This window comes from Acanthaster planci, linkage group LG01 (assembly GCF_054643075.1).
Source record: "Acanthaster planci isolate LZ-2023a linkage group LG01, COTS_SCS, whole genome shotgun sequence".
In the NCBI taxonomy this organism is placed as follows: domain Eukaryota; kingdom Metazoa; phylum Echinodermata; class Asteroidea; order Valvatida; family Acanthasteridae; genus Acanthaster; species Acanthaster planci.
This window is the reverse complement of record NC_141777.1, coordinates 18,586,175-18,610,695: the sequence shown is the minus strand read 5'-3', so window position 1 is coordinate 18,610,695 and position 24,521 is coordinate 18,586,175. Positions and strand designations below refer to the sequence as shown.

The 24,521-nt window shown below is 41.2% G+C and overlaps 2 protein-coding genes across 2 annotated transcripts in view; both read left to right on the top strand.

Annotated features, from left to right (window-relative positions):
• The first annotated feature begins 219 nt into the window (after positions 1-219).
• psmc1 (proteasome 26S subunit, ATPase 1) lies at positions 220-19,450 on the top strand. Its single transcript, XM_087147811.1, has 12 exons — positions 220-378; positions 6,526-6,582; positions 7,778-7,874; positions 9,038-9,162; positions 9,600-9,785; positions 10,567-10,695; positions 11,362-11,458; positions 13,730-13,818; positions 14,408-14,508; positions 15,170-15,321; positions 16,695-16,849; positions 17,743-19,450. The coding sequence occupies exons 1-12, from the start codon at positions 376-378 to the stop codon at positions 17,875-17,877; spliced, it is 1,326 nt and encodes a 441-aa protein (XP_087003937.1). The 5' UTR covers positions 220-375; the 3' UTR covers positions 17,878-19,450.
• Positions 19,451-20,887: 1,437 nt separating this feature from the next.
• LOC110978140 (protein phosphatase 1 regulatory subunit 14C-like) overlaps positions 20,888-24,521 on the top strand; it is a 30,240-nt gene continuing 26,606 nt past the window's right edge. The window contains exon 1 of the mRNA XM_022232890.2: positions 20,888-21,170. Within this exon, the coding sequence (XP_022088582.1) occupies positions 20,928-21,170 (243 nt within the window). The 5' untranslated portion in view covers positions 20,888-20,927. The remainder of the gene's footprint in view (positions 21,171-24,521) is intronic.

Genomic DNA, 24,521 nt, shown 5'->3' with positions numbered 1-24,521 from the left:
TTCCATCCCTCGGTTGTAATGAATTCATACTTTTAGTAATAAAAGAACATTCCGTTTTCTAAAAAAAAGTAGAAAAATTGGAATGATTTTTAAAATTACTTTTATTCTAACTTTTAATGACGATTCTTGGTTAAAAGGTGAAGTTGATCTTCTTTATGGGTACAGCATGTTTTGCAACAACTCACAATGACGGAGCATTGTCATTGCAGTACATAGAAAATAGACTTGAGGCCAAGTGAGCAAATGAGTGTACGCACAGTGCTAGTGTAGTCTAGTACGCGTATACGACGTGTAGCATTATATTACAGCGAAAGTGCAGTTAGCAGAGCGTACTTGAGAAGTTGAGCTTTCTTTGTTGCTGTTGTTGTTTGAAGTATGGTAAGTTAATTAGAAAAATTCCACTGCAGTCTTGACTTCACTGCTAAATGAGGCCTGACACTAATAACAGTTAGGCCTAGCCCTAAAGGATCAAAACAGACCCTCCATCATGCATGTCCAACATGATTAAGGCATCATCAACATGATGTAAAGTTTCCGGTTTCGAGTCCACTTTGACCCAAACCAACTGGGACCCATGCCAACTCGGACCCATGCCAACTCGTACCCACGACCAACTCGGACCCATGCCAACTCGGCCCCAATACTAACTCGGACCCGACCAACTCGGACCCACAACCAACTCAGACCCACTAACTCGGACCTACGAGCAACTTGGACCCACCCTGAGTCAACTCTGACCCAACCCCAGGAGCGTGATTAACTTCGTGGAAATTTTTGATTTTGTCCACTTTTCATTTTAGCATTTGGTAAATGACACTTTTGCACTGCATGCTGCCGAGATGTAACGTCCTCTCTACACAGGGAAACAGTGGCACAGGCTTCCCAGAATTTCCCAGTTTTCGGGTTTGAACAGGCATGGTGGTTGAAAACCATACAGGACTAGATTTGATATCAGTGATGTCTTGGAACAAGTGATAAGTAACCGACGAGCGTCGTATTTTTATGGAGGCACATTTCCTTTGATGTCTTATTTGCCGCTTGTAATCTGGAATCTTAATCAGTTGTTAGCTTCCGAGGTACCGGCATGATTGACCACAAAGACTGATTTTGTCACCTTCCATTCTTGAAACCCTGTGATCGGGGAGTGGGAGCTTGGGACAACCAATGGGAGCAGCTTTTGGAGTGTGATTGACAGTACCAAATCATTGACGTCCTTTTTCCGAAGTTTTTTTGGCATTCCAGATCACCAGAAGAAATGGATGAAACTTTCAGCAAACAGCCCCAAAGTTTTTGTTCGAATAAAAAGCCACAGATAGGCCCTTCTGATGTACATAAGAGATGCTGCATGCGTACAACACATACTGCAGATATACATCAATATCACGAACATTAACCATTTATATTGTCTCACGGTGTTATCCCTCACCTCACACCTCCACCTTGCCCCATTCTCCCCCCCCCCCGAATACCGGCAAAATTTAGGCAGATGGAGGAATTCATCCACACAAGCCTAACCTGACTGTCCAAATAACGCAAATAGGTTGGTAATTTCGAACAACACAAATCAAATCATTTTAAAATAAAACTGTGGAATATTTCCCATTGTCTTAAACTTGGAGACGGTTTTGAAGCGTCGTACATGTATTTTGTGACCCTACGTTTTTAAAACTGTTTTACAATAAGAAGTGCCATAATTACAAGGGATCATAGAATTATTTATATAAATCCCGAATTTGGGATTGATAGTTTCCAGTTCAGAGTATTTCTTTCACAAAAAGCCCCACAATGCGGGCCTATTTTGGATAGAGGCGTTTGGCTACATTCAGAGCTGAGTGCATAGTTTTACTACTATTAGGGGGGTATCTTCAGGAAAAGGCGAATAAAAATGTTCATAAAATTGAAACAAAAAGTGATCAATCTGGCCCTGATCTTGAATTTTCAGCAAAAAAAAAATAATCTTGAATTTCCATCGAAAAAAATGAAGGCCAACCTCATCGCGAGGTTCAAGAGTCGGCGCTATTTCGGTCTACAGGCGCGTATTTGGTGTAGTGCAACCATAAGACTCAGTGGGGAAAGAATTCCACATACGAAGTTCACTTTTTAGGAGAAATTTTTTCTCCAGGACAGATTTAAAAAGGGGCGACATTTATTTTTTGGGGATAGAGATGTGAAAGGGGGTTCAGTAACTTAGGGGGACAGGTTTAAAAAGAAGGGGCCCCACGCAATAAAACGGCAAAAAAGTGAGTCCTTTTGCCGTTCTTTTTTTTCCCTACTATATCCTCTGCCGTTTCCTTTTTCCTTCACTATCCCGTCCTTTTATTTCTCCACAGTTTTCCTGTCATTAATACAAGGATTATTACAGTTAGTATACACATTTAATACATTTAATCCAAATTGTGTCGTAAAGGGGAATCGAACCTGCAATGAAGAGAACTGTTAGGTATAGAAATACAGCAGTCTTACTGACCACGCCACACGAGCGCTTGTTACGGTTGAATTAAGGAGAGGTCATGATGAGGTCAAGATGAATATTTAAAAAAATTAAATATTTATGAAACTGAATATGTAATTATTCACAAATATTTGTATAAATTAGAATATTTAAATATAAATAAATGTGGCTCTCCGTTGTTAATATAAGTAAGTTGTGCCAAAGGAAATCAACTAGGTAAGGTACATGTCTGAGCACAATTGACTGTATGACGTGAGTTATCTCCGTCGTATTATGTAAACCAAGAGAGAAAGAACAAGTAGAAATGCAGTCGGCCGTACGAAAGAAGGAATTTCAGTCCAATGCTGTATAAGAACTCAGGCTAGGTGGAGTCTTGCTTCATCCATTAGCAATACATGCACTATGAGCGAGAATTGGAGTCTTACGCGCAATTGGTGAGAGAGGTGACTATCCACACCAGTGGAAGCGACCAGTTTGGGTTCTACCTGGCCGAATACATGTGGCGCTGCCGACATGCAGGAGTAGACCACTTCAATCAAATCCTTAAGGATGTTCTTCTCCTGTACAAGCCTCCCCTCACATTTTCGAGCGCAGATAGCCACACAATAATCTAAAGACAGGTTTCAGCTCCCTTTCCCCCTTCCCTCTGTATAAATATAGAAAAAAACTCCTCCAACTGACAAGCACTCTCTAAAAGAAATTTGCCCCTTTTTTCCTTCTAAACAAATTGTCCAACTTACAAACTGTCTGTAAAAGAAATTGGGCCCCTTTTTTCCTTCTAAACAAATTGTCCAACTTAAAAATTGTCGCAAAATACGCACTATTTTCCCCCAAGTAAAAATTGTACATGTACAGTAGGGCACATTGCGCAGCATTTCGTGAACTGTGTAGATCCATCCAGACAGGTGACGGCCCTCTGCACTCCTCGTTTTGCGGATTCATGCATAAAATTACCTCATTGCTTGTGGCAGCCCAACCCCTGTTACATAATGGTTCTTTCCGGATATGATTCGGTTCATGCGCACACGTCGTGCGCATTCGCCATGTTCTTCAGAAGCAAAGATGGCCGCCTGTCGATGTAAACCTGGTCTATGTGTAGCTCCAAAAGTGTGCCTAAAACTCCATATTTCTGTCCTATGATGTTCAGCTCTTCAATGCCTATTGGAATCGTCTTCATTCAGCGATCAAAGTAAGGATACTTTTGTAGTAATTACGCGATATTACAGTGAACTTCGTATATGGAATTCTTCCCCTCAGTGGGTCCGAATTGACTCGAGGTGGGTCCGAGTTGGCGTGGGTCGGAGATGGTCGCGGGTCCGAGTAAGTATTGGGTCCGAGTTGGTCCTGGGTCCAAGTTGGAATGGGTCCGAGTTGGTTTGGGTCCGAGTTGACCTGATCCCTGCCCTAGGCTACATTATTCATTAGGCCTAAGCCTAACCAAAATTTTGAAGTGTGAGTAGTCCTAATGAAAGGAAATGACGTGTCATTGGAAAGAGCTTTGCAAATGCAACAAAATAACGCAAGAATCAGCTCAGTCAACAAAGTTAAGAAATTTTGAGGAATTAAATATTGGAAGTGTAGGTCTATATTTTGCCGGTGACGGCAAAAGTTTTTTAAAGCTATTTTGCCGGGATGTGTTTCCGAATGTATATACATGTAATTTAGAAAATAGGGGCCTACCACCTTCAATCGAGCAATGCAGTAGCTCAATAGGATAAACCGAATGCCTGCGGAGCGTAGGGCTCCAGGTTCAAACCCCAATGGAGAAATTTTTCTCTGTTTTTAGTTTCTTTTTCCTAGCTCTGAATATTTTTCAAAGTAATAAAAATCTGAAATTTAATTAAGTTTACATCCAGTTCTTTTTATATTTCTTGGTTTTGGAGGTTTTTTTAAAGGGAATTGAAGTCTAAAATTTCATAGGTCTGATTTCTGCCCCCTACCGTACGTTAATGAAAGTGCAGAACCAAACAAGCAGATTGGCTATTTCTTTGCACAAAACAAGTATAGATTGGGCATAATAACACTTCAAATGTTACTTAAAATGTAATTTTGGATATAATTGCCTATATTAAAAGCACACAGTGTGCCAAAATTCCACTAAAAATTGCTTCGTGATGCGAGGCTTGCAATTTGCATGTCGGCGGAGTGTACAAAATATGGGCAATTTGATAAATTTCAACAAAAAATTCCACAAATGTAGATTAATATCTGTATCTAGTTTTCAAATTATAGGGTTATAATCTTATACTATCATATCTTCAGGTAAACTCTTGATAAAATCCACAAACACAATTTTCAGATGATGCTCCAACCAGTTTCAAAACGTCTTACAAAAACATGAGTACAGTAAAATCTTGATAGGTCAAAGCCTGTTGAATCGAAACTCCGTTTACCTCGACGTCTTTTTGTATTTCCCAAAAGAATAGGCCATTATGTACATGTACAATAAACTATCCATAACTGGAAACGTCAATACCACTAAAGCTGCTTATCTCAAAGTTTTGGCAGGCCAATTAAAAAAAAAAACCACTGAAGAATGATGAATAAAAAGTGATAAAAGAACGCTTGCCTTCATTATGAGTCATTGCTGTCATGCGCACGACTTTTCTTTGATGAACCGAGCATGTTCACATGGGCTGCCATTGTCTGTGCATCTCCGTGCATTTCCAATGGAGTGAATACCAAGACCTAGCTCTAGACAAGAGTTTTGAATGCAGCCTAAATCAGGCACGAATGATGGGCCCTCGAGCGCGCGCTTTGTACAGATATCAGGTGACCCAGCACGGAAACCCTGACCGACTGGCCCGCGCGCTGCATTATGCGGTAACAGCCCGATCAAGCAAAGCAAATGAATGAATTCTCAAGACGTAGACACAGGTACCGGTACATAACTTCATTGGTTTATTGTTTATTAATGTACCATATAAAAATGTGTTTAAGGATGATGTTTGAGGAAAACTTGCACAGTAGGGATAGCCTAAAATCCACTTTGTGTCCGACTCAACTTGCAGGCCAACTGCCGTAAGCCAGTAAGGTTGCATGTGCACTTTCGATAACTCAAATGTCAGATAACTCGAGCTTTTCGTCCATTCCCCTGAGCTTCGACTTATCGAGATTTTACTGTGCCATTGGTTTGTGCAGCAATATGTATCGCCAGTTGTCAGTATACATTGTAAGTCTGGTTTCACATATCCCCACCATACTCTATCAATGGGTGATAATCTGAAGGCATTGTTGTCGGACTGATTCAAAGACATGATACACTGAAAACGACTAAATAGAATGCCTTCTATGAGCCTCTATTCCACGTACCTACATATACATGTACCATTAAGCACATCACAGCCAGATGCCTGACCTCGAGTGCCTGAAAATGCATAGCAATAGGCCTAGGCCCTTTATCATCTGTACACAATCATTTGATACCTAACATTGCCTAAACTAAACAACATCCTTCTTATTAAGTCATTGAATGCTGGTCAACTCGTATGTGTACCAACTTGTATGCGGCAACAAATTTTGGTCAAAGTAGGCCTGGGCAACATGTACTGAGATAAAGTGTGTGAATTATGGTACCTCATGGATAGGCCCACATGTACAGTCAATTGAGTGACTGGCACAAACTTCTTAGGCCTGTGCCACTTTTATTAACTTGACACGTTGGGAACAAATAAATCAGAGGGTACGTTCTCTTTACCTCCCATCATGCTATTGCAGACTTCTACCCATGTTCACTTGTAATCCCAGAAATGAACGGTGGAATTTGTTTCTATAAAGAGCACTTTAAGGTGTCTTTTTCCACGGAATCCATTTGAGGTATTGCCAGGACATCGAGGGCAATAACAATATAGAAGACATGGTTTTCTATCGTGGCTGTTTTTAGGTTGTTTACATAGGCCGACATTCAGAGCAGAAAAACTGCCCAGCTCTAAAACTTTGAAAAGTGTCTTACACAGGGATTAGTGTTGAAACTTACTCTCCGTCATTCACAAACTTGCATAGGCCCTATATTTGAAGCTACGGTACATGGACCTGTGCGATGCTGATGTTGATTGTACTCTCTTATTTTGAAGGGCCAGAACCAGTCAGGTGGACCAGGTGGAGGTCATGGCGACAAGAAAGATGACAAGGTAAAGTACACAGAAAGATCCTGCACTGAAAACAATGACTACTGGGACCCTCTCTTCACTGAAATAGAAGAGATACAAGCTCAGAGGCCTGAGGGGATCCGTCATGACAGAAGAAAGTTTGGATTTAATTGAGTCATCGGTAAAAACGAGTGGCAAGTGTACGTGTTTGTAAGGTTGGGATACAAATGCTCTGGATAGCTATTACTGTCGGCTATAGAGTACCAAGTGAATATGTCATGCACATTATAATGTAAGTGAAATGCATTAGCGAGAGAACCAGCCTGTGAACCCAACACATGTGTTCGTACTCCCATTTGTTTGCTCTACACTTTCTGGTTCAAAATGACTTCACACTTCCGTACTCTATTAACAGGCAGGGTGGTATTGGGTAGCCATGGGATGGGTCAGTCTCCACTCCATGCAGAAATCTGTATCTCTTATGCACCAACAGTTGCAGTGGTCCTAACTATATTTGGGTCACTCCTAACTATAGTTGGGATGATCCCAGCTGCAGCAGCGTAGATAGGAAATCCCAACTATTTGCACATGTACAACATAGGAAACTCTGCCGAATTCCGTTAATTCCTGAAAAGACACGAATCCCTAAGGGGTTAGAAATACACATCAGATTAATTCCTGAAAAACACGAATCCCTAAGGGGTTAGAAATACACATCAGATTAATTCCTGAAAAACACGAATCCCTAAGGGGTTAGAAATACACATCAGATTAATTCCTGAAAAAACACGAATCCCTAAGGGGTTAGAAATACACATCAGATTAATTCCTGAAAAAACACGAATCCCTAAGGGGTTAGAAATACACATCAGATTAATACTGATTCAGTTAGTGTTTAAGTTGTCATGTTTTGGTCAGTAAAAAGATGAATTTTCGGAGAAGTTTCCATCCAAAAATTGATCATCTCTTAAAAGCCCTCAAGCTCTTTGCCATTTTGAGACAACATGATGCCTGCACACTGTTGCAAAACAGAGCCACTTTGAGGGTCCCAGTCTGTTGAACTTTAACAGAAATACAAGCTTGCAGTCCAATTCCTGCCTTCAACACCTTCATTTTTGTTTACAAACTCACACACAAAATATTCTTATTGCAGAGAATTCACTGTCTAACCGCCACAGCTAGGATTTCACAACTGTACAGAAAGATTAACTGTGTTTTTTACTCTCATATTTGCCAGGATAAAAAGAAGAAATATGAACCTCCAGTACCAACAAGGGTTGGGAAAAGGCGGAGAAAGACAAAGGGTCCTGACTCCGCTAATAAACTTCCCAAAGGTAATGTAGCACTGAGTCATGAGCATTACATCCTAAGACTCAGGAAGGGAGGGCATTGAGACGCCTCACCCATTGGCATCATTGAACTGCCTTACGCAGTTTAGTGGGATTTTTATCTGCATTGAGACGCCTAACACATTGGCGTCATTGAACTGCCTTACGCAGTTTAGTGGGATTTTTATCTGCATTGAGACGCCTAACACATTGGCGTCATTGAACTGCCTTACGCAGTTTAGTGGGATTTTTATCTGCATTGAGACGCCTCACCCATTGGCATCATTGAACTGCCTTACGCAGTTTAGTGGGATTTTTATCTGCATTGAGACTCCTCACACATTGGCGTCATTGAACTGCCTTACGCAGTTTAGTGGGATATTTATCTGCATTGAGACGCCTAACACATTGGCGTCATTGAACTGCATTACGCAGTTTAGTGGGATTTTTATCTGCATTGAGACTCCTCACACATTGGCGTCATTGAACTGCCTTACGCAGTTTAGTGGGATATTTATCTGCATTGAGACTCCTCACACATTGGCGTCATTGAACTGCCTTACGCAGTTTAGTGGGATTTTTATCTGCATTGAGACGCCTCACCCATTGGCATCATTGAACTGCCTTACGCAGTTTAGTGGGATTTTTATCTGCATTGAGACGCCTAACACATTGGCATCATTGAACTGCCTTACGCAGTTTAGTGGGATTTTTATCTGCATTGAGACGCCAAACACGTTGGCATTATTGAACTGCCTTACGCAGTTTAGTGGGATTTTTATCTGCATTGAGACGCCAAACACGTTGGCATTATTGAACTGCCTTACGCAGTTTAGTGGGATTTTTATCTGCATGGTGCTACCTCAAATCCTTTGATTTCATTCGTCACCTTCACCTTGAGAGGCTTCAAAGCTCAGGTCCTACCTCGTTGAGCGAAGTGGTATTGGCGACACGTCAAGATGTTTAGGAGAGTCGGAATAACAGGGTTAATGCATGAATGACAGGAACACATGGTAGAAAATGAAATGCCAGGGGAAAGCAGTGTCATTGAAAGCAGTGTAATTGAAGCTCCCCGCATTCCTGTGCTCTGAAAATGCCTCCACCTCCACAGAATAACCAATCTCTGCACCAGAACAGTTCAGATCATCTGTCCCCCTGTCCTTCCACAGTCACCCCACACACTCGCTGTCGGCTGAGGCTCTTGAAGCTGGAGCGCATCAAAGACTACCTCTTGATGGAAGAGGAGTTCATCCGCAACCAGGAAAGACTCAAACCACAGGAGGAAAAAGACGAGGTACAGAAACAATGTTTTGAAAAGGCATATTCAGCTACACCTCAAACATCATCCAAGGAAATCTATTTGAGTGGGCTACATTAACATCAGTCCCTGAGTGCATCACTCTCACCATCAACAATTTATCAGGATATTTACTGATTTCAGGACTTTTGTTTTCAGGTTTTTACTAATTAAAGGGTGTTTCAAACAATCTGTTTTGAAATCAGGAATGCCCAGAGTTTACCAATTTGAACTGTTTACATGTAAAAGTTGGTAAGGAACACAAGAAATGGGTATGTCAAGGGATGCCTTCAGGCAACGCAGATGTTACACCATAGACCCTGCACTGCTTGTGATATTTCATGAATTTTCAATTTTGGCTGGGGATTTACTGGTACATGTTCCCTCCATCTCATCATTCCTGTCATTTTCCCATATTCCCGTCATCCATCTAGGAGGAGCGTTCCAAGGTGGATGATCTGAGAGGTACCCCCATGTCAGTGGGCAACCTGGAGGAGATCATCGATGACAACCATGCCATTGTCTCTGCCTCAGTGGGCTCGGAGTACTACGTCAGCATCCTGTCCTTTGTGGACAAGGACCAGCTGGAGCCGGGCTGCACAGTGTTGCTGAATCACAAGGTGGGTCCGTGATCAGATCATTGGTGGTGTTCATTTCTTTGTGCCATTAAATTTTTGCATCAAAGAGGTAGGTGGTATCTGTCACTTTATCAAGCATTGTGTACGTTCTCCATTCCGGTAACCCTTGCACTTGTGAGAAAGAAAGTGTTCAACTAACATTTGGCAGTGCATTCCACTCATGTGAATAATATTAACCATTGCTGAAGCGTTGGCAAGCGACACTAAAGTGTTCATTTTTATTGTCCAAAATCACTTATTCTATTCGTCATATTTCAGTTAGGGCTAACATGTTCTATTCCCATTTCCAGTTTCCTAAACATGTTAGGAGTTATTGAGTTTTTTTACCTTGAAAAATCCTGCTCGAGGATCAATGGAATGTAACCAAGCCAGTAGGTCTTATTAACCACTTGCCGCCGGGGTTTCCGGTAACGGACACGTATGCTTTATACGCATGGCCGGAGTCTCTGAAATTGGACAAAAGGAAACTGGGTCTTGTAATAAAAGACCGTACTCGGAACAAAAGACCAGGCTGCTGGGCATTACCAACATTTTTTCACTCTCAATAGTGGAGATAATCCAGCCTTGTTTTGAAACAGTACACCACGGTTTTGGGGATTTAGCGCGAGCAGATTACCACCAGGCAGCAAGTGGTTAAAACGACTTCAACTGCCAACAATGATGCAATCCTAGTGGCGTGACTTTAACTATGACAAAACTTATTCCAAAAACTAATTGACCTTTCCAACCAACAGTTTGGCTGTCATTCTCTCTACACTTTCAGGTCCTGGCCATAGTTGGGGTGCTGAGTGATGACACCGATCCCATGGTGTCAGTCATGAAACTGGAGAAAGCTCCCCAAGAATCCTATGCCGACATCGGAGGCCTAGATCAACAAATTCAAGAAATCAAGGTTTGTCACCACAACAACTTCAAATGTAAACTTTAGTTTTAAGAATAGAAATTCAAAATATATGCATTCACTATTTGGAAGCTTCAAATTGGTTGACTTTTGTTTTTTATCATTAGTCTGCAAATATCTACTTACAAAGAAATATTATACAACAGTATTTACAAAGAAACATTTATTAAAGTGTGCACAGTTGTAACCAAAGATCGTATAGTGCCACAAAGCGGTGCAAGATGGCGAACTTCACAGTGAATACACATAAAACAATGTAATTGCATGGGTGCCATTTGAGCAAGCGATACGCCTACCCAATGCACATTAATGCAAAAGTGCAGGTGCCTCGGCAGGCACGTGCACCTGGTGAGCCCGTGCCTAAGCATTACCGTAAACTGCGCAGGTGCATCGCTTGCTCAAATGGCGCCCATGGTAATTACATCTTTTGGGCAGAGTTATCCATCTTGCGCCTTTGGCGCTATATGATCTTTGGTTGGAACACAACAGTCTTGATGTTTGTAGTCAGTACAGTATTGCTAATACTTGAATGTTGGGGTAGCTTAAATGATGTATGAAGGCTTAATTCATCTGATTTTGATTGTGCAGTACTTTTACAAATACCGTTAAATATTACCCGGTACCCTGTATTTAAATGTAGTGTTACACTGGTTGCAGGAATCTGTTGAGTTACCTTTGACTCACCCAGAATACTACGAGGAAATGGGCATCAAACCGCCAAAGGGAGTCATTCTGTACGGTGCACCTGGAACGGGTAGGTTGGCTCTCAGATGTAACGGGATTGCCCTAGGGTTTTTGGAAAGTTTGATGACCTGTTTGATGGTGCTTTGTGTGAGAAGGGTAACATCTGTGACCAGCTGACATTCTTTTGCCATGAGGACTCAAGTGGTGTGGACATTTGTGGATTTATGTGAGTGTGCAGGAGTGGCATACATAGTGTGGACCTCCACACAAAAGAAGTCCACATAATGTAGGGTTAGAAGATGTTGTGTGGACTTGCACACGTCCACGGAGTGTATTTCAGAGGCATTTTGAGTTATTCGTGGAAAAATGAAGAGGCACAGTCCTGGAAATCATCATCAAAAGTAAAGCATGAACAAGTTGTCTTCGGAGGAGTAAAACGAGCAATTTCCCAGAGTTTCTTCATAACCACAGGATAATTAAAGCATGGCTCGAAATTAACGGGCGCAAGTAGCTAAAAAGCGCCTGTTTGTCTCATAAATGCACCCCTAAATTATCAAGAAAGGCTCAAGTATGAACAGCTGTTTGTTTCTAGTCTTGCCATGAAATACACCTGAGCTTTTTTTACTTCAGATCGCCCCTGTCATGGAACCACAACACGACTACAATTTTTTTACAATGTCACCGAGTGCAGCAGACTTGCACGCATCCGCACATGCACAGCGCGCTTTGCAAGCCAGGACACCAAAACAGTACTGGACCTCCGTAATGCACGCGGCTGAATTTATTAGTAGATTGTACATGCACATGTACAAGTCAATGTACAGTACGTGCGTACAGTGATACGTATCTGCTATGCAACTGGACAGCTCGAAGCGCAAGCCTTGTGCATCCTGGGACCAGCCGGTCATTGTGTTGTGCTTGGCTGCCAATGAAACATCAATATTCATACAATTGTCAGTGGGACTTATTACAGTCATTCCTGCGTGAGCAAAAGTAATGACTAACAATCTCCACTGTAACTCACGGTAGCGCACATTTCACTGTGAATTTACGGCTTGACATAAGGATTGTACATTTTGGCTTTTGCTGACAGAGGGTTTTGTGACAATGGCGCAGGGTGTGCAAAGTTACAGTGTCATGCATCATCGCATGGGTTTGAAGTGCTCTTTGGGCATCGTTTTGTACGACGTTCAAACAAATTTTGGACATTAACTTATCGAAATGTCAGTGCAACACAAATGTATAATGTGCCGAACAGGCGCTGACTTGGATACTGTCTTTGAAAAGACCGATCTTCAAGTTACGAATCCATGCAAAAACAGTGGATGGAGTATACCGTAGACCATCAAGATCACTTTTTTTTTTAAAAAAAATGAAATTCCCCACGCTAAAATTTTTGACCCAGAAACTTTAGAAGAAAAAAAAAGATACTACCCAACCTATTTTTTTTCAATGTAATCATGGTAATAGGAAGCACAACTAGTATTTTAGTTGGCCTTAAGTTTGGCCTCTAGAACATAAATGGTGTATGGAAGCTACTTCCTCCCGTAAACTGACAAATTCAGTTGCCTAGGGAGCAAGTACTTGCTTCCGTGATAGTTAGCCCAATTCCAATCCCTGAAAGGTATATCTACACTAGGCATGTGAAACACGTACATGTTTGTGAGTGTGTGTTAACCTAACATACCTAGTGTGGACTCAGGATAAAAGATATTCATACAAAGCAGGAAGGGAACACGTTCCGTGGACTTGCTCATGTCCACAGTACATTTCCCCTTCTCTGAAAAAGAGGTTTAGAGGCATTTTGGGGACTAGGGTTATTCATCAAAAAAGGAAGAGGAAATTAAAGGAAATTGTACAAAAAATCCAGCTTGAAATAGTCTGTACAGCTCAAGAAATAGGAGTATTTCTCTCAAAACAAACAGATGTCTACACTGGATAATTAACTTGTGTGAAAGATGACAAATTTATTTGTAAATGTTCAAAGTATATTGGTCTTTGTGGGACACAGTATGTAAACAATAAGAAATGGGTGATTGCTGAGGGACACTACATAGTGTCAACTGTGCTGCTGAAAGTCGGCTTTTTTGAAGACAAACGTTAGGTTGTGCACAGTGCTTTAAACTCCTCTTTTTAACAAGCAGCTTGCTAAACACAGCATTGCAGTATTTGCCTTGTTGATGTTCACCAGGAGGTCTGTCCAGTCATATTACTGGCACCCCAGGGGAGGTACATGCTTGGAAAAAAGAGCCTCCTCTCGTGCTCAAAAACATAGTCACAAGCAGTATGGTCTTTTTCTTCTATTCACTTATCCTGGATGTAACTTTCACTTTGATTTCAGGCAAGACTTTGCTGGCCAAGGCAGTAGCCAATCAGACGTCGGCAACCTTCCTCAGAGTGGTCGGGTCGGAGCTGATTCAGAAATACCTTGTAAGTACCGCTTGGGGCTGCTCATCCGATGCATGTTAGTTGGTCCATTTTCTCCAGCCTGAGTAAAATAAGATGGATTCAAATTTCAACTGAGCGAGCCTGGGAATTGAGCAGTCATGAGCCACTGAGTAGCATTGAGTCATGCTGTTCTAATGCAGTAGTCGCACAGGTTTTATGCATTGTAAAATGAACATGAACTTGAAACCAGGCTGCTTCGGTCATGCACTGTCAGCACCGATTTGCTGTTAATGGGTCTTCGAGATTGTTAGTTTGGTTTCTCTGCTTTTATACAAAGCATCATGTAGATTAAAGTCAGTAACCCATTTAGTTTTCTCATTGCGGTTTTTGTACAAGAATCACCTGCCCTATCTTCTGCTTGTTGATGCTGCTAGCATTGTGACTTCAGACATGACTGACCCCTTACTGGAGTGGCATATGTGGTTTAATGACGTCTGACTCCCATACAAGACGATTACAAATTTGGAGACACCGACCATTAGATTAGATAGCTCAGTGTGGCTTAAATGCTAGCAAGCCCTGCATAGTGATTTTCTTTAACCGCATTTAATTTTTGACCCTGAACATGTAGGGGGATGGCCCTAAATTGGTCAGAGAGTTATTCAGGGTAGCCGAGGAGCATGCACCATCCATCGTCTTCATTGACGAAATTGATGCCATCGGAACTAAAAGGTGGGTAGCAGTTATGTAGGAATAGTGTAAGATGGACACAGTCATGCTATGGGAGGAATTGTAAGGTCATCAGTAGCTAGTCTCAATTCATCTGGTCTTAAAATCTCTGAAAAAAACCATTCACTGGAACTGGGACAGAAGACGGTCATTTCTGCATTGTTCAGATTTGTGATTTGGCTTGTGATGTGACTTGTAAATAGTATGATAATAATTCCTGAGCTAAGAACCCACAGGTGAACAAGGAATGTATGGTGTGGTTGCGAACAAAGACAAGAGTTGATTCTTGACATCACATGCAAAGCATCCAAACCTGTTGTATATGTGACATTCTTGATACCGGATCCTTACTGAGATGCATTTTGTAGACGTTGACTATCCAGCGCATAGATATCTGTAGGATAAAGTGACTCACATTATGAAAAACCAGTTCAAACATTGATTTTTACAATGAAGTTCAAACCACCTTCTTTGTGCATAGGCCAGGTGATTTTCAGATTGACAAGAAAATGGTTTTTAGTACTAGCTACTTTGTAAAGAGAAATGATTATGACGGTTGATCAGAAGTATTGATTTCTGACAGGTGTATTTCAAGGCAATTCAGTTTAGATTTACCAAGGGGAACACTGAAAATACGTCTGCCTTTGTCTCTTCCTGTTTTAAGGTACGAGTCTAACTCAGGAGGTGAGCGTGAGATCCAACGCACCATGCTTGAGCTTCTGAATCAGTTGGATGGGTTTGACTCGCGAGGGGATGTCAAAGTCATCATGGCGACCAACCGCATCGAAACACTGGACCCTGCACTCATCAGACCAGGTGAAGAAGACTTACGGTATATTTTAACCCTAACCCTCCAGGGTACTTTGGCTAGAAAACCCTGCCAGACACATCAGTCAGTATCTTTTGTCAAAGTGGCTTGCCTGTCCAGTGTAACAAGATCCAACCGGTCAACTCTCCCCAAGGCCAAACAGACTTATACACCTGTTGCACTGTGCTGCATCTGGCAGGATCAGGGATAATGAAAAATTGGTGACTGCTGTGATTTGACAGGTGGCTTTGTTTTTATACTTGAAGGAGGCATGATAGGCAAAGACAATTTTGCCAAGGGGGGTGTTAAGCAAATGGAACATGGTTTGAAGGTGTATAGTCATTTTAGCACCCTGAGGTACTGGAAGTCAGCAAACTTTGTCTCAGGAACTAGTCTGTCAACTTTTGTACAGAGGAGAATTTGACTGTCTGCCCGAAGTAAATCATGCTGTATTTGTTTTGCAACACTTCATACATATGGTGTCATTTTTTTTACAGGAAAATCCTGAGTGACATTTACATTATCATTATTTATTATACAACATCTGCATAAATTCCTGTCATTTGATTGGTAGATCGTTGATCACTTGCCATTGAATTATTTGTACCAACACACAGCTGGATCATGACGCGTGTGCACGACGCACGTGCAGAGTGCAAAAAAAATTATATCAACTATGCATTGGATAACAAACACCTCCGGATCGATTGCGCTGCAGCTTCTGCATGGTGGAGCTGTGGCGCAAAATATTCACAGCAACATGGCGGACTTACATCCAACGTTGGCGATTCTAATTGACAGATAATCAGATGACGAGGATTTATACAAGTGTTGTATAAAATTAACAGTGACTGTGTCATGTTGCTACGATGGGAAGAATAATTGCATGAATTCCATCACATGAATATGAAACATGGATTATTTGTGTAATATCATTATTCCCATTATCTCTTCATTTGTTGCTTTGGCAATGTTGGCACACAAATACTACCTCCAGTCTCCATGCCTGGGACTATCCCATGCTCTGAATGTTTTTTAAATGCCCAAGTACTTACAAAGGATTCCCGCGGCCTGGAAAACTCATGAAAAAATCATGGCAATTTGTTTTCGTTTTCCAGGTCTGGAAAAGTCATGGAACTTTATGAAAATGACTAAAGTCTTGGTATTTTTCAAACACTGTGTGTGATTTCTGTTATCAGAAATAAGTGCATAAAATGCATGATTTTATTTGCAACTTTTAAAAGTCTGAAGAGTCCAAGAAACTGCATTATTGGGTCATAAATTTTTATAATTTGGTCATCGAAAAATCATGGAATCAACTGTCCTTCAGGTGCAGCAATTCTTTTACAGAAATTTCTGAGTTGTTTTCTGTCTCTTGCAGGTCGTATTGATCGGAAGATTGAGTTCCCTCTGCCAGATGAGAAGACAAAACGTCGCATATTCAACATCCACACCAGCCGCATGACACTGTCTGAAGATGTGAATCTAGATGAGTACATTATGGCTAAGGATGACCTGTCCGGGGCAGACATCAAGGTGGGTTCTCAGATGTAGCTGTTACATACATCTATACGCCATCACTGGGTACTTTGGTTTCAATCCACTGGCAACAGTGTGACTCAGTGGGCTCCTCTGAAAAAGAGCACTCTTAAAAAGATTTTTACAGGAGTGAAATTCGCATCTCAACAAGAACTAGGAACCAGTTTAAAACTTTCAAGTATGTTTTTGGTAGAAGTTGGAACTTTCTCCATGTAATGAGTTCGAGAGGCTTCCAAAGGCATTTGTGTAAAGTGTAGTGTAACATGTGTAGAAGAAGGATTGGTAAGTGCAGAGAAATGTTTGCAAGGTGATGACCACAAACCTTTGGAATGTGGGCCCCTTTGAGACGAACCACCAGACCTGCCAACAGTTTCCATCTAATCGGAACTGTCCCAATTTTTAACCCTAACCCTCCTCAATCCTTCACCTGTTGGAGGACTGAGGAGTGTTAGGGTTAAGGTTTCCAGACCAGAAGAAATTGTAACATTCTGATTTCCATAAAAAGGAAAAAAAAATCAAAAATCCTGGCAAAAGAAAGAGGAAGGCGCTCTGTGCTATGTTAATATAACATTTATAATACACATGCATGAGCTTCTCTTGCAGAGCTGCTTGTATTGCTATGGGTTGTAAAATGGGTATTCCGATTTCTGCTTTGCAGTGTTGGCCGTTATGAAAAAGGGGCAAATTGTATTGACAATCACTCATAATAAACCTACTGAAACTTGCTTATTGGGAATTGCACAGTCAATTTTGCATCTCTCATCACAAAGCCTGCTGTCCACTGACTGTAAAATCTGGCCTACTCAAGTTGTTAACTCCCTAACAACGATTGACATAATTAAAGACCCACCAGGACAAGCACCAGTAATTTTACTTGGTTTTTTCATCAGGCCATTTGCACAGAGGCTGGACTCATGGCTCTAAGAGAAAGACGCATGAAGGTCACCAACGAAGACTTCCGGAAGTCCAAAGAGAACGTCTTATACCGCAAAAATGAAGGCACACCAGAAGGGCTCTACCTGTAAACCCTAAAACCCCTTCAATTCAGTTTAATGACTAATGGTTGGTACATGACAGCCATAAAAGAATGCTTAACATTAATAGCAGTTCATGAAAATTGAGGAACTATAGAGAGGTATGTTTTTGCTTGTTAATGTACACAAAATTTGTATCGTCAAAATAGAGGTACACGCTCTCGTTTGCAACAGGTTGTTAGAGGTGACTCAAAAAGTGCAGTCTTGTCTTAATACCTGTAGTCTTTAATGTGTTTTTTGCTCACCGTATACTCCACACAAAGTCCTTCCAGGTTTGTTATATTCACAAGTCTCAAACAATGTGAGTATATGTGCACAGAGATCATTAACCACTTAAAAGGGGTGTTAGTTTACAACAAACTCCCCCCAGGCATGGATTATTCTTGGCCAGAAAGCTCAATTTTGGGGAAGGACAATGTATGCCAGCAAAGTTTGCAATAAGATAAAACAAAAGTTGAAATCAAACTCCTTTTTATCAACCTGTGGGAGTCATTTGCATCCAACGTGAATGGTATTTCCTCTTTTGATCAATTCAACGCTTTGCCTTGCAGTTACACATGTATAATTGCTGTGATATGACAGGTGGCAACAGCCGAGTCAGGGTACGACTCATGGTCAGCGTCCATGGATCTGTCAGACAGTGTAAAGCCATGTCCTAATGACTTGGCTGTGACTTGAAATTATACATATTAAACTCTATTGAGAGTGGCGGCAGCCTCAACCAATATCAAGCCACAGCCAAGTAATTTGGACATGGCCTAATATGGGCAACTCACAGTACAGTGCGTCACCAAGAGGTTCTCATGGAAAGGCCATTTCGCTAGATGGCTGAGTTGCTGCACTTCGCATTTTGAGCAAATGTCAGTAAACAATTTGAGGAAATGTTTGATTGATCAGGGCATTCCATGCCTCACATAAAACACCATTTTATATTAATTAACAATGATACTCTAAACATGTCCGAGTGATGAACCAAGACAAAGAGAACAGGGGAACAGTCCAAGTTCCCCACGCACAGCAAAGCCGCCACAAAGAACTTTTATCAATCATTTCCCCACAAGGCACTGCAAAAGAGGCCTCTCCATGACAACCCTTTCGGTGGCGCACAGCATTGTAATCGCCCGTATTGTATGCATAAAATCAATCAGAACCACCAAATGTGAGAATATACATGTACATACGTGTCACCTACTGCTGCAAAATACATCAGCATATTTTGTTTTGAAGTCTTCTGTTTGACTGAGTTTTCACTTGCAGTACTGGGAAGTCATCAAGCTTATCTGAGTCTTTATTTACCGGTGACTCATGTTTGCAAGTAATATAAGCTGTTTACAGATCATAAGTATTTTAAAGTTGAATACAACAGCAGACTTACTTGTAAATTGAGGAGGAAGTTATAATGTGCAAAAGGAACCTAAGCCATCCATTTTTCTGTTAGATAATATCCCTGTCATTAACATGGCTTTTCACTCCAACAGCTTGATTTCCTTGGAAATCTGAATAGCTTTCAGTTTCACATTTTGTTGCAACAAAATATTAAAAAAAGAAACAGGAAGATAAATAATTCATGTCTTCCTCTGTCTTTCTTTGTCATTGCTTGTGGCCTCTGGCAGACTGTTTGGTATAACTTTACTTCTGTTTCAGAAGTGTACGAAGATTTTGCATAATAATGAAATTTCATTCACTATTCCACTAGTCAGAACCAAACAGGAAAGTGATTGAGTTGCTTCATTTTATAAGACATTTTAGTTAAACCTGTAAATTAAGTTTATTTGGGGTTTTTGGTTGTGTTTTGTTTTGGGGCTGTTTCTTGTTTTACTTTTTTAAGGGGGGGGCTGCATTTAAGTCACGAATGTGAACCAATTCATTTTCATGGATTCTTGTACATTCCCTGGCACAGAGATTTTAAATCAATTATTTGATCGCTGTTTCACCCTGTTGATGGCGGAAACACTGTGCGAGTAATTGCATCCAATTGGCCTCTGCTGGATTATTTCTAAAGGGGGATCACAACCGAATATAGCGCTCCATCTGCTCCATGTACACATACATGCACTGATTAAGGGACCTTCTTGTAAAGGAAACTGTCCACCAATGACGCTGAACAAAGGACAGTTTGAAAGGCTGATTGAACTTGTATACACTCCATAAGAACAAAAACTAACAGCACTAAAAAAATATTTCCCAGTAACTGAAGCAGCGTACAGAAACATTATACCTTCGTATGTGCAATATAAGCACAAACAGATCTAGACCACCACAATTTCATCCACTTCCTCCTTCCAATGCAGGCTGTCTACGAGAAAATCATCCCACCCCTTCACCGCTTCACTCCACCAAGCCCCGAAAAGAGTCCATGAAGGAAATAACAACACATTATCCCTGGATGTACTTAGCGATATTTTGAACAGGTGAAATTTGGATGAAAACATCAAAAGTTACCATTTTACAACTAAGGAATTCTCATTCCATGAGGGTACAGATGAAATGTTCCGTTGCAAATGTTCCGTTCCATGAAGCTGTTGCTGGCCTAAAATCCATTGCATTTTCATTTCAGTTCATTCATAACAACACGTTAGTGGGAATTTGGGAAAACGAAAGCAGAACTTTTGCCTCGAAAATTTAAACCTCGAACCCCCTCCCCCCGCCGTACAGAGTTTACTTGGAGTGGTTGCGTGCGTGCGCCGAGCGCTTAGGGCCAGGGCGCCTCCACCGTGAGGTTCACTGCGTATGGAGTTTCCAAATCGCGGCTTCGTTCGGTGGAAGCTTTGCCACTGTCTTCAAACCAAGCACATTTAGGCCTATACTACAAGAATTAGATAAAATAGTTCCGTTAAATAGCATTTTTTAAATCTGAAATTTTTATCTTTTTGAGAGTTTTATTGATCTAGAGGGTTTACAGTTGGGAGTGTAAAAAATTGACACAATAAATGGAACGAAGCCGAGATTTAGAAAACGGTCACTAACGGATTACAGCATGCACACTCGATCGCGTCGTCGAGTCCCGTATTTTCGATCGCATATCGGATAATGCAATAAAAATGGCGACAACAGGTGAACCACGGACGACGGCCTCTCGGTCTTTAGAATCTACCTCGCCAACAGCCAAATCCCACCAGCCCATTGAAGGAAGGAGGGTATCCATGGAAGCCAAGGTATCGGACGACAAGAAACAGAAGAGGAATATTCATGTCACAGCTAAATACAACAGAAAGCAGATGAGAATGCGTCTCAACATCGAGGAATGGATGGACGGTCAACTCAGGCAGCTGTACGAATGCGAGGTAGGCCGCGTTGGTTGGGCCGTTTTGGCAGAGCTGATTTTGCGTCGTTTTTGTGATTTTGCCTTTACATTTACATGTGCATTATTATGACATGCTTGGAGCATGCATATGATCCTTGGCATGCTAATTTGCTGCTTCAGCGGTTCATTAAATTTGTATAAAATATGATTTTTATGATCACTGCACACAGCATAGGGCCTACATCATCAGGTCGGGGCCCAAACCACAATTTAGCGACGTCCCTAGTTTCTGCTTATGTCGGTAGTTCAAGCGGCAATGGCGTCATTTTCATCACGTCACGTGATAATGATGTATTTTTCCCCACGCGATTTTGGGAAAATAACGAGATTTGAAATGCCAGCAGCCAACACGGCCACCTTTGCCGTTACCGTTGGAGTCTATGGCAAAATTGTTTTCGATCGCTATTTCGGAAAATCGCCACGGTAAACATAAAATCTGCCACGATTAATTATAAAGGGAACTTTTTCATGCATAAAGTAAACTTCGGCAAAGTTTCATTTTTTTCGCGTAAACGTTTTCATCGGCAGAGTTGGACTCGCCTGCCCATCGAATTTGACACTTCCAGTGCAAGATTTGACCGAAAAATCTCCTCGATCCGCTTTTATAGATACCAAATGAAAATTTCATTTAGATCTTGGGTAGCATGTTTCCTTTAAAGTTGATCGATCAGGGGATTTTGTTTTGAATCTTCAGGCGGATAAAGAGATTGATGTTATTTACGAATCGTGATCTAAAAATAGTTCAAAAATTATGTCATCGTTGCACAAACGAGCGGCGTACGCATAGTCTGGCGTCATCGCTAGTTTGTGGTTTGGTCCTAGACCTGATCATGTCACTAGCTAGCCCAGGCCCCCACACTTAAGGCTGTAGTGGCTCTTTTACAATCTGTCTCTTCTGTGTCGCCACCACAGCCTACTTTAACTTCAAGGCATGACTTTAATGCCTGAAATCCAAACTGCAGGATTGTCACATACTTTGAATCCTAATAATATCTTCTGAAATGAGAATGGCTCGACAATTTTACTTACACTGGTGTATTCCTCAGACTAGTTCGGACTTTCACATGAGCACCATGAAACTTTCCAAAACCATAAATTTTCCGATGTACCCGTATGGTGCCTTGAAAACCCGGCCTGTGGTATTATACCGGTATGCTGACTGTGGGCATCCCCATTTTAAAAAAAGAAGGCAGCGCTTTGGGCGTTGGAAGTCAAGACGCCTGACAGGTGCCGTAGTGGTAATTCATATTAACTTAGTATTACTTAGTAATAAGTTGCACGCACACTTTGCTACTGTACTGTACGCCCACAGCACATGTTTGGAGCATGGTACAGTGACATGCATATTGTTATTAAAATTTAAGTTCACTGCTAAGACTGGTTCCTTGTTTTTCTGTCACGCAAGGTGACAGGAACCAGTTTTCTAGGGTACAACCTATACCAGAGCACCTGTCGGGTGCCTTGAAATCCAAATGCAAGAAGCAGCATACAGCGTATAATACCACTGGCCGGGTTTTTCAAGGCGCCATACATCAGAAAATTTACGGTTTTGAAAAGCTTTAGGATGCTCGTATGAAAGTCCAAACTCTGAGGAATATGCCAGTGTAAGTAAAATTGTCGAGTCATTCTCATTCCGGAAGATACATGTATTAAGATTCAAAGTTTGTGACAATCCTACAGTTTGGATTTCAGGCATTTAAGACATGTCTTGAAGTAGGGCTGTGATGACGACAGATAAGAGACAGACTGTAAAAGAGAATAATAATAATAATTGACATTTATAAAGTGCCCAATCCATCAAGCTGCTCCCAGGAGCTGTACATCAAAATATAAATGAATAAATATAACCTACATGTACCATAATCAAAATCTATACTAAGAAACTAAAAATGCTTGTTTAAAAAGGTGCGTCTTCAGCCCGGTCTTAAAACTCTCCAAATTCCTAGACTCTCTAAGATGAACTTCAAGCTGGTTCCAGAGAGCCACTGTACAAAGCTCCCATAGTCGTCCGAGTCAACTCGGTCCCAAGTCAACTCGGTCCCTATAAGAAAATGTACGTTGGAGATCATTAATTATTTCATTGGGTGGTCTATGGTCAGGTACATGTACAGTCCCTTCGCCAATTTACAGTTTCGCCCACAAGATGCCCAATGATGTCGGCAACATCCACAATGTGGTGCACGATAAAGAATAGCATCTTCGTTGGACTTCAGCTCAGGGTCAACATAAAATTTCTGTTTGCATTTTGAAAAAAATCAGTGCTGAAGGAAAAGACAGAAATCTTTTGCTTTTCAGGGGATCAGTTGAAGAAATTTTTATCAGTTTCCAGTCTTTTTATATGTCCATTGATAATTGGATTGGTATCAGTTATTTTAAAATGAAATGATTCGAAGTTTAATATATTTAGTAATTTCGAATTGCTTTAAACGTGTGTATTTCTACTGTGTCTTATTTCCTAACTGTTACATGTACATATATTCTGTGTACTTCTGCATTTGGATTTGCACGGCGAGTCATGATAGTTTGATGTATTAAACCATAAAGGCTTCCTTTGAAATGATGATGCATCATATTCCCCCCCCCAGTTTCATTTATTACTGAACTTGATAAAAGTGAAGACCAAAAATTACATGCATGTGTAATGAAGGTAAAAACCAATGAGTGAATTACACCACATGATCAACATCTCTAGATAATCTTTTTTGGCAGACGACAGTTTCAATTCATTTTCTTATTTTGATATACTAATTCTGTTAAAACAAGGTTCAAAAGTCTAAAACTAAACAGGAACCTCTTTGCAAAGGATGTAAGTCTTTCTGTAAAAGTTGGGTCTTTCATCATTTGCAGTACCCTCTGAAAGGTTTAACAGACCCATGCAAATGGCATAGTATGCTTGGCCTTCTCAATGACAGAGGGTAGCGATCTGGAGCAAATGAATGCTGACGTCTTAGAATTAATCTTTTGATTGGCGCAAGCTAGCGTCTGTGTGAAGCAGTGAACCGCTCTAGCCCTTTGACAATGGATTAGGTCAGTCACGTGTGGTGATGTGGATCCACAGGTATCGATAATTAAAACTTGTTTGAGATGCCAACAAAAACTTGTAAGGACTGAAATTCCAAGTGATAGTTACATTTGCATGTGGGTAATACATGTACATACATGTATTACCCATCCCCACTTCACCCCATCCCCACTTCGTCCCATCCCCACTTCGTCCCATCCCCACTTCGTCCCATCCCCACTTCGTCCCATCCCCACTTCGCCCGATCCCCACTTCGCCCCATCCCTACTTCACCCCATCCCCTCTTTGCCCCATCCCCACTTCGCCCCA

Coding starts and splice junctions, on each gene's coding strand:
- psmc1 (XM_087147811.1), top strand. Junction 6,583..7,777: donor GCGACAAGAAAGATGACAAG/GTAAAGTACACA, acceptor CATATTTGCCAG/GATAAAAAGAAGAAATATGA. Junction 11,459..13,729: donor GTACGGTGCACCTGGAACGG/GTAGGTTGGCTC, acceptor CTTTGATTTCAG/GCAAGACTTTGCTGGCCAAG.